Source organism: Aulostomus chinensis, chromosome 2 (genome assembly GCF_037954235.1).
Source record: "Aulostomus chinensis isolate RoL2024-O1b breed Wild chromosome 2, RoL_Achi_v1.0, whole genome shotgun sequence".
NCBI lineage: Eukaryota > Metazoa > Chordata > Actinopteri > Syngnathiformes > Aulostomidae > Aulostomus > Aulostomus chinensis.
Genome location: NC_141321.1, coordinates 17,982,917 through 17,993,161, shown reverse-complemented (window position 1 = coordinate 17,993,161; position 10,245 = coordinate 17,982,917). Strand labels below are relative to the sequence as shown.

The 10,245-nt window shown below is 42.8% G+C and overlaps 1 protein-coding gene across 1 annotated transcript; it reads right to left on the bottom strand.

Annotated features, from left to right (window-relative positions):
* Positions 1 to 4,558: 4,558 nt before the first annotated feature.
* Positions 4,559 to 9,915, bottom strand: LOC147269287 (uncharacterized). The gene is made up of 2 exons (XM_086194423.1): positions 9,736 to 9,915; positions 4,559 to 6,682 (listed from the first exon to the last, which is right to left on the bottom strand). The coding sequence occupies exon 2, from the start codon at positions 6,672 to 6,674 to the stop codon at positions 5,097 to 5,099; it is 1,578 nt and encodes a 525-aa protein (XP_086050549.1). The 5' UTR covers positions 6,675 to 6,682; positions 9,736 to 9,915; the 3' UTR covers positions 4,559 to 5,096.
* Between the last annotated feature and the right edge of the window lie 330 nt (positions 9,916 to 10,245).

The window sequence follows — 10,245 nt, the reverse complement described above, 5'->3', positions numbered from 1 at the left end:
AAAAAATAATTCTGTAAATCACAAATTATGCTGTTTTTTTTAATTCTGAGTAAAAATGGTCATTAGATATGTAAGATCTTTAGTTATTAATAATATTTCCATGATTAGATCCCAAGTAACACTTTCTGCAGGACATCAGTTTGGCAGTGAAGTAAGAAAAAAACAGGAAGTTTTTGGAGAGACAACGATACACAGACAAAAATGAAATGTGTTAGTTTTGGTCCTGCGGCCCAGCATTTGGTGACTCTCTACAGGGGACGGTTTGGGCACCTCTACCACTTTGTGTGTGCGTGTTTTTAAAAAAAAATCTTGGTTATAGAAATGAAACTGACTTGACTGGCATTTAGCTGTTTGCACATGTGTATTTCTGTGTATCCATGGTAACCCAATAAGGATTTGATGGATGGTAACGTGCAGCAAAATGAATAAAAATCTCATAAATTGGAATTAGAATATGGTGTAAATAGATCAGATGTGTATCTTGGTTTGAATTTCAAAGAATGATGGCTGTAGCCATTATGGATGCCGTTTCAGTCTTCATCGAGGTTCTATGCAGCAAACATGATATCACACAACCAAGCAACTGACACAATGGTCTGCAAATCTGGGCAAGTGTTGAGCCAAAATGAAAACTGAGATGACATCTACACTGCTCCTTGCTTCATTTTGTGATGTCAAAACCTAAAATAGCATTCTGATGAAATGTGCTAATTTTAGTTGACACGGATCTGCATTGGTCTATGGTGACAGAATTAAGATGTGTAGTCTGGCTTCTGCAACCTTGGTGAAGTGACATAGAATCCAAAGGCCCATATCTCTGTTAACATAGATGCTCATGTTAACATTTTCCCCTCTCACACACGTGCGCACGCACACACACACACACACACACACACACACACACACACAAAAGAAAATGAGCAGCTATAAAGTGCTCAGTCAGCGCAGCTGCTGCATCAGCACAGTGAGACAGAATAGAAAGCAGAGTCTTTGTTTATGTGTGTGTGGTAGAGAGAGAGAGAGAGAGAGAGAGAGAGAGAAAGAGAGAGAGGGACCATGTGTGAGGAGTTGAGGGTGATGGGATCTTGGAGCAGACAAAGGGGAATCACTGCTACTCTCAGCATCCATTAGACCAACCCTATGGATTAATATTGATCCTTACGACCACATAGTCCTGTCTAATAGGCTTCTGCCTGCTCCGGTTCAATGACAGCATTAGTGCACATGTCCAGATGGATGGGTTCAGGGTTGGGAGGGTGAACCACAGACAGAACAAGAGAGAAGGAGTGATAAAGAAGCTAAAAAAGATTCACAGGTCCAAAGAGTCAAGAGAGGGGCAGTGACACTGATCGTGTGTGTAGGACACACACCAAGAGGTGTAACAGAAGAGAAAACTGAAAAGAATCATAGTTTGTTTATGTCAGCAGTTTGAAGCATTAGTAATAATGTTCTTTCAGCTTGTCAGTCTCTCGGTGCATCCTCTCATGGCTGACTGTTAAGAGAACATACAGACGACAAGAGGAAGTCAGTCATCATAATGAAAGCATTAGACGTGCACTCGTGAGTGTGTCTCTTGTCTGCGATGAGAGAAGAGGGAAGAGTGTGCTGTTTGTTTTTGCCCTCATCCTATGAGTCTGTCTTCGTCTGACACCCTCTTGCTTGAATAATAAATAGTGATCAGCTGTTGCTATAATTTGGCAACCTGACTCTTATTATCTGCTCAGGCAGCCGAGTGGATGGAGCGAGGGAACAAGTATCCTTTATCAGACATTTTGAGTCTGAGAAGTGTTCCCTTGCAACCCCCCCCCCCCCCCACACACACACACACACACACACTTTCCAGTAGAGTGAACTCAGAGATTCCAAGAGGCACACAGGCCAGCGGAGTGTTTTATCAGAGCTGCCCTCCAGATAGGGAAAGGTGTGTAAATACAGCCATGTTAAATATTGTCTCAGGCAAGCTTGTTATGAGTTTTCTGACCAAAAGGCTTCACTCCTCACAGATGACAAAGCACATCACAATTAGCCTCTCACTGTATGTGATGGAGTGAGGAAACTACTTACAGTTTAGACTGTGTGTCTGGGCTCTTCTTACTGCTACATAAGACAAAGGGCCACTTAAATCAGCGCAAGAATCAGGATTTAACATTTAAATCAACATCTAATGACATTTTTAGGGTCAAATCTCAAAACACACCTGAGCAGTTTTGATGATGCAGATTAGCTCTGTGTTTGAATTGGGAAGTCAAACATTCATGGGGAAAGTTTCAAGGCTGAGATAATCTGGCTGTGGCACACCGGTAATTATAAAACTCCAACACATGGAGACCATGTCTTCATACCGATGATACAAATGTGCCACTGGAATACAGTCACTCTACTGACATGGTTAGAGATATTCCACAGCAAGTTGGTTAAAATGATTGTTCATTAAGTTCCGCTTCTCTATTTTTCCTTCTCACATTTACACATTGACAGTAAATCAATCATTAAAGCACCTATAGAGTTAGTTAAAACAAAATATGTCAACAGTGATTTCAAAAGCTGTGTTTTCCCCAAAAAAAGAAACCACACAAAGAAAAACTACTTGAAAACCCAGTGGGTCTTCGCCTCATGAATTTCTCCATTAAATAGCCTTTGGATTTAGTTCTCTCTCTGTCTCTCTCTCTCTCTCTCTCTCTCTCTCTCTCTCTTTTTTTTTTTTGGCTACTCTGAGCATCCGACAGTGATAGCTAAAGCCTGCAGGCTAATCTTCACACGGGGAAAAAAGACGCCGGAACACAGTCTGCGCTTTGTGCAGGAGTTTGCATATAGAGTGCATAGTGTTAGGGTAACCAGGCAGTGCAGCTGGCCTTTCACAACTATGCAATGTTAAGGCAGTGTTTAAATCAAGATCCAAAAGACAAGAACCCTGTTCGCACACACATTACACAACACATGAAGAGAGAGGGAGAAAGAAATGAGGAAGTGCAGAGAATATAGAGATCCATTCAGTTACAATTAGAGCTTAAGCAATGACTGCATCATTGATATGTTTTGCAAGAATAAACGGCTTTTAAACTTGGTTTTTGCCTTTAAAAAGGTTCTTTTTTCATGATGATGTTTCTACCATGTGAGTACAATAACCTGTGTGCTTATTTCTTCTTATTTCTGAGCTTTTTTAGGGGTACACTGTATGTCATTCATTGAAGTTTAGCAGGAAATGTTACTGCCAAACTAATATTTCCTGAACTACACTTTTATGAATAATAAAGTCTGAAAGTAGAAGCATATACACCAGTATTACCTTTTTCAATAAAGATCATTTCTTTGTAAAACTACTGAATTAAATCCCATTGCCAGGGGTTTATTTTTTTTCTTTGATTTCAGATTCATTTTGCAGCACTGTTTCAAAACCGGCAACTTATTGCAGCAGCTTACAAGCATACCAAGTGAGACATTTTGACAAAACTATTCAGCAAGGAAGGAGAAAAACATGTCAGCAAGTTCGTCCTCCCCAGCCCCCAAACCCTCTCCGCAACATTCCTTTCATAAATGTGCAGTGCTGGTATTTTTTTTTAAGAAACCAGAGAGAGCTGGTATGTGGACTGGCCCATAATGAAGCTGCTTCTATGGAAGTTTTCCGTTATCACTATCAGATCTTCTCTTTTTCTGTGACCCATGGGCCAGCAGTTATTTCAAGGTTGGATGACCATACTTTTCGAATACCTCACCTCAACTTCACACACACACACACACACACACACACACACACACACACACACACACTAGCTCACACAAGTTTAATTTTGCTCCACCTTGCTAATGTATGTGCATTAGCACCTGCATGGCAGAGACCCTCTATCTTCTGACAATGGTGTGAACAGCAGGCATGGCAGCATTCTCCAAGGAGGCAACATGTAAAGAAGACACATTCATGTATAATTTCCCCACCCGAACTGCCTAGACATTAGTGATAACGCCTCATTCAGGTCTGTGAAGTTGTATCTCGAGTTACTTCTTCTCATTGTTGCAGCATCATAGCATTTGCATTCACTCCACAACACCCCCTGCCTTCCTTTTCTCTGCCTATTGTGAGCATTCTTGCCCCTCCCCTTTAGTCCCCACTTACCAGTATGGTTCTGTGAAATGTTGGCAGTGCAGTGTGGGCTGATTAGGCCGAGAGCACCAACTATAGGCATGGTGATGTGAGAGTGAGGGATAGGAGGAAGAAAACTCACACATGTAATAGTTTTGCTTGCCCAATCATTCCATGCGGCTACATTCAAAAGCCAGCCATGTTACACCAACCAAAATATTTGCATGTGAGCAGTGACCTGCAGGACATTGCTCTTCTGGGAGGATCAGACAAACTCTGACCCACTGGAGCAGATTTGAGTGTGAACATTCCACAAGAGGTTTGAAATGATTGGTGAATGTCGCTCAGTTTCTCCTCCAGGTGACAGATGTTATGGTTTCAAAACTAGTTAGGATTTACTGATCAATTGGTAAGAATGTCAGATACAGTGAAATGAAATCGATCCTGAGTCATAGAAAGAAATGAAGATCACTGTTGGCTATAACAATCTCTTTTATTCTCTATTCTGAACAATCATTTTAAATTTTACACATCTCACAAGTACCATTGCTATAAAAGGCCAAAACATGTGTTTCATGTCTCTGCACATCGTTATAGAAAGGATATATGAAATTCCAAATCAGATAATATAGTACTGATGAATGCTGTTCCAACAAACCACTTGGTAATATTCATCGAGCTCACACACAAAGACAGAATTAATCAATTCATTCTTTAATATCATAGTATAGTATTTTAACTTGGCTGTGCAGTTTTACTTTATTCACCTCTCAAACTCCAAAACTCAAGCTTCCACTCAGCACTTCCTCTCACTTGCTATCTCTCTCTGTCTCTCTTTCCAACATCAGGTGGTCTCATTTTTGGTTACTCAAAGGAAAACATCCTTTAGCCTGAGTTACCATGATGAGACTTTGTGGTGGTGTCAGCCTTTCAGAAAGCCTAGCTGTGTTTATGATACCTTGATGGCTTTCGTGCATCATCAGAGGATTCATCTGAATTCACATTAATCAGATAGATTTCAGACTGCCTGGGTGACCTCAGTGCTGAGGGCCTCCACCATGTCAGCGACACCATCAGGAACTTCCGGGACGCCCCCACTCACATCCTTTTTCAGTTCAAAGTCATTCTTGATAGTCATCTCCACTGGATCCTCACTCCCGTTAACACATTCTTCTGTGAGTGTGGTGGCAGTGGAAGATTCTGTGCACTCGCCATTCAGAGCTGGAGGTGCAGCCTCTTCTGCTACATCCTCTATAGGAGAAGGGCTCTCGACATTTCCATTTTCCATCTTGCTGTCTACCTCAGGCTCTGGGCAAGGCACCTCCGCTACAGAGGATTCAGCTACCTCGTCAGATTCTGCTGTGACTTGCGTCTCAGATATGATTATCTCAGGAACAGGTTCCACTGCTTCTGGCTCAGCCAGCACTTCAGTGCAGGAGACTTCTGTTGCAACAGATTCCTCTTTCTCGAGGGGGACCTCACCTGCATCAGTCCCCAAGACCTCAGGTGCTTCTACAGCTTCAGGCTCTGTAATTTCACATTTGAGCACTATTGGTTCAGGTTCATCTTCTGGTACTTGTTCCTCTGCAGCAGGGTCCATAGCATAAGCCTCTTGCTCAGGCTCTGGGGCTTGTTCAGGTTCTGGGGATTTTTCTATTTCTGGTTCTGGTACTTGTTCTAGCTGTGGCTCTGGCTGTAGCTCTGCTTCTTTCTCTGTTTCTGGTTCTGGTTCTGGTTCTGGCTCAGGGACTTGCTCCAGTACTGGCTCTTGAGGCGTCTCAGCCACTGACTCATCTTCTATGAGAGGAACAGGCATCACTATCTCTTTCTCCACCATCTCTGACTCAGTAACAGTCTCTGGGATGAGCTCTGGCTCATGGCTGACTGGTGGATCCTCTATGCTGGCAGAAGAAACATCTGCTTCTGGCACAGCTGTGGCTGCAGACTTGGGTTCACTTGTCACAGGTTCTTCTGATACTGGAGCAGTAGGTTCATCTTTTGCAATCACCGGTTCCTCTGCTGCTGCTGCTACTACTGCTGCTGCTGCTAGAGCCTCTTGGAGTTCTGGTAGAGCTTGCTCCTCTATTACTGGAACTGGTTTCTCTGCTGAGAAAGCAGGTTCATCTGCTACTACAACTGGTTCCTCTACTGCAGCTGGTTCTTCTGGTGCTGGAGCAGCTTCCTCTATGACTGCAGCTGGTTCTTCTGGTGCTGGAGCAGCTTCCTCTATGACTGCAGCTGGTTCTTCTGGTGCTGGAGTTGTTGACTCTGAGACTGCAGCTGGTTCTTCTGGTGCTGGAGTTGCTGACTCTGAGACTGCAGCTGGTTCTTCTGGTGCTGGAGCTGCTGACTCTGGAGCTGCAGGGGGTTGTTCCTCTGGAGCTTTTACAGCTTCAGTTTCTGCTGCCACAGCAGAGCCCACAGCTTCCTCCACCACAGTGCCTGCTTCAGTAGTCAGCTGGGCTTCTGTTGGTGTGGCAGCATCTTCCACTTTGACAGACTGACCTGCATTTGCAGCTGCTGCAGTTTCATCCTTTGTCCCTTTAGGGTCACTCACATCATATCCCTTCTTCTTTCTGCTCAGTTTGGCTCCCATTGTGTCGCCTAAGAAGAATGGACAAAGACATAGGCTGATTTAATAAGAGGTCATGATCGCCACTGATGACATATTTATTATCTTCCACTACATCTTGAACTTAATCTATTGATATATGTCTATATGCCTGTTGCTGACTCGATTAACTCAACAACCTGTTCGTCTGACTGATGTCATACTTGATATGTGGATTTCTGGTGCCTCAAGGAAGCAAAGTGAAGTCTGAGGTCTGGGACTCTGAGGGTCTGGGGTCTGTGCGACTGAGGATTTGGCATGACCATGATCAGGATGACTGATAACAAAATCTTAGATTGTCAGGGTGGGTTCGTGATGTCACACACCCAATGGCCAATGGCCCCAAGACAAAAGCACTGCACTATTTACTGTTAACAGCAAAAACCTGCATTTACATAGCATCCTTCTAGGCTACAAACCACTCTTACCATTCTACACCATATTCACAATCATTCGTTGCTGGCAGATGGTTGAATGGAAGATATCAACTCACTAACGTATTCGCAAACTGCTGGGTAAGACTGAGAAGCAATTAGAAGTTCAGTATCTTGCTTAAGGAGACTAAGACATGGTCTTTGGAGGAAAGGGATCAAACCAGTAACCCTCTGATTACTAGAAGGTAATTCTATCACCAAAGCTAAATTTACTGGCTTGCTGTCCAACGAAATGAAATGTGTCTCAAAAATACTAATTTCTGTGAGTTGAATAAATAAGACCACTGAGTATATCTAAGGCCATTGAAATATGAAATACATTCCTTGTCTATACACAGACATTTATTTCTTCAGTCTAAAATGTATCACTGGTCTCACACTGTTCCTTCAAATGTAAAAGAGGTATTCAATACTGAGCAGAATTGAGAGGGGTCCATTCTGAACAAGCCAACTGGACTAGAAGTTCAATTAGGAAACTGCTCTCTTCCAAACACGCTTGGGTTAGAAAGACAAACGTAAATGTGTGGGAACCATACTGAGATCAGACAGCGCCACAGCACTCTCTACCCCCTCAGGAATGTTGGGTAAGGCCCTATGCCAAAAAAAGAAACCACAAATCTGAGCTGTACATTGATGATGATGATGCAAAACTATTCCACACTGTGCTCTTTAAGTATGCCAAGATATTCAACATATACTTTTTTAGAAATTGTACCGACAGAGACAATCCAGATCTTGTATTTACAAAAAACAAATTCAGATTTTCTGTAAAGACATGTTTGTGTACAGAGTAAACAGTGTCTTTGTCTGGCGGCAAAACAGTCTCACCCATTGGAATTAATAAAGTTCATCCTATCCTATACTATAATCTCACATGCTATGCTATGCTGTCCTATCCTACTCTGTCCAATCCTAACCTATACTGTCTGGTCCTATCCGATACAGTCCAATACTATCCTATCCTGCATTGTCATGTCCTGCCCAATACTCTGCCCAATACTGTCCTTTCCAGATTGTCCTATCCCACACTATACTGTCATATCCCACACTATCCTGTCCTTTGCTGTCCTTTCCTGTTCTATACTGTGCTATACTGTCCTATAATGTCCTGTGCTGTCCTTTTCTGTCCTATCCTTCATCACTGCATTAACAGATCTTACATGTTGTGTGACTGGAACAAAATGCAGCCCTCCAATGTGGTGCTTTGCGTTCATGTCCCAATACTATTGTGGATGTAGAGGAAAAGCTGCTGATTACCACATAATGTAACTTCCTTTCAGTGACCCAACATAGAACTGTTAGTTTTACTTCATGTTGCCGCCTGTGTTCCAGATGACCCGCAGAAATCAACCTGTTTGAATACAAAACCATCCGAAACAGACCCTTGATTCTTCAGAGTACAGATGATATGAGGTTCTTTAAAGAACACGGGTCATCTTGTTTTGATTTGATAGATGTCATTCCAACTCAATATGGTGCCAAACACTTGTTATTGCCAAACTTGCATAAGAAAGACATTCAAAGGGATCAGCGTGTGGGTTCGAGTGTGAACAAGCAGGGAACTGTCCATAGTGCTGCAATGGAGCAATAAAGCCAGGATGCACCACTTACCAGGCAGGGATGGCTCCATATCCATTTTACCTATTAACAATCAAATGAGCTCTCCATTTGGACAAACGTCTTATTATATGAAGTCATATCAGCCTAATAGTGTTTTGAAGCAACCTAACCAAATTCATTTCTTATCTATCTTGTGTTAATTGGCCTGAGGTAATTAGAACAAACAATATTTATATGCAAATTATTGCAATGTGATCATATCAAGGAAAATTCTATCACTCCTGAGCAACAGGACAGATGCAGAAGCACATTTGAGAGAGAGAAAGGAGGTTGGGCAGAATGTGCCAGCTGGTAACAAAGGATGGGAGAACCTCACCATTAGACCCCTGGACTAGAGGGATGGGCTGGGCTACACTGGCAACCAAGTGATGTAACAGAATAGTAGATTACTAGGCTATACGGTGAGATTTCACCTACACTGGCCATACACTTGATAAGACACAGAGGGGTCTCCATCCCCCATCTCTCAACCTTCCCGCAAACCCACCCACCCACCTCCTTCTCCTCCTCCTCCTCTCCCAGCTGCACTGCCCTTTTTGTCCATTTGAAAACGTCGAGCTCACACGTTTTAAGAAAATAAACGTTTCACAAAACCAAACTTTACCAGCCCCCCCCCCCCCTCGCATTTTCTTTGCACCAGATGATTTTTCATCGAATGTGTCAATTTATAAAGTAGAAGCTGCTGCCCGTAAAGACGCTCTAGATATAAATAACAGTCACTACCGCTTTGGAAGAAGAACAAAAATAGGAGTCGCACGCTTCATTATTATTGAAACAATTATACATTAGCATAATTGGAAAGAAGCAAAGGCAGAGAGAGAGAGAGAGAGAGAGGGAGAGAGAGAGAGAGAACAATGGGGAACGCTGCAGTGGGTATCCTCCACTTTCCGTTTTTTTTCTTCATCCACAGAAAAACCCCTACACCCCTGAACCCCCATCTTCTAATAGTAGAATACAACATGTGAATCAAACAACAGTTAAACGCGTCTGACCTGTATTCCTGGAGAGAGATCAAGTGGTCGTCTTTCCCCCAAAGCTCCGGTTGACTGTGATAATGGAGGTAAACCTTTGGAGTGACAGCTGCAGATTCCGCCCCTGCTTTCCGAGGTGTAGTGTGGGACTGAGGAGTGCCCCTCACAGTTCTCTAGACATCTGTCGCTATCACAATATCCAGGCAAGCCTACCCCACTGGTCTGCAATCTATACCCTCCCCATCTTTAACCCCTCCTCTCCCGAGCGCACACACCCCCTTCCACTACTCCTTTCTCTGTTGACACGCGTTTTTCAGTGTGAAAGCGGTATTATAGACCACATCTACGGACGAAAGGTTATTCAGAGACTTTCGATTAAAAAAACAACTCTGCTAAAAAATCTAATATGTTTTATAACATTAGGCCCTCCAACAGAATTAGTATATATATATATATATTTAATGCATTATAGTACAATTTATACAAGGGAGGGATTAGAATCCGATTTATTGCCAGGGAACATTTTTCATA

What these genes read in the sequence shown, in the direction of transcription:
- LOC147269287 (XM_086194423.1), bottom strand. Translation starts at nt 6,674, where the DNA reads ATGGGAGCCAAACTGAGCAGAAAGAAGAAGGGATATGATGTGAGTGAC.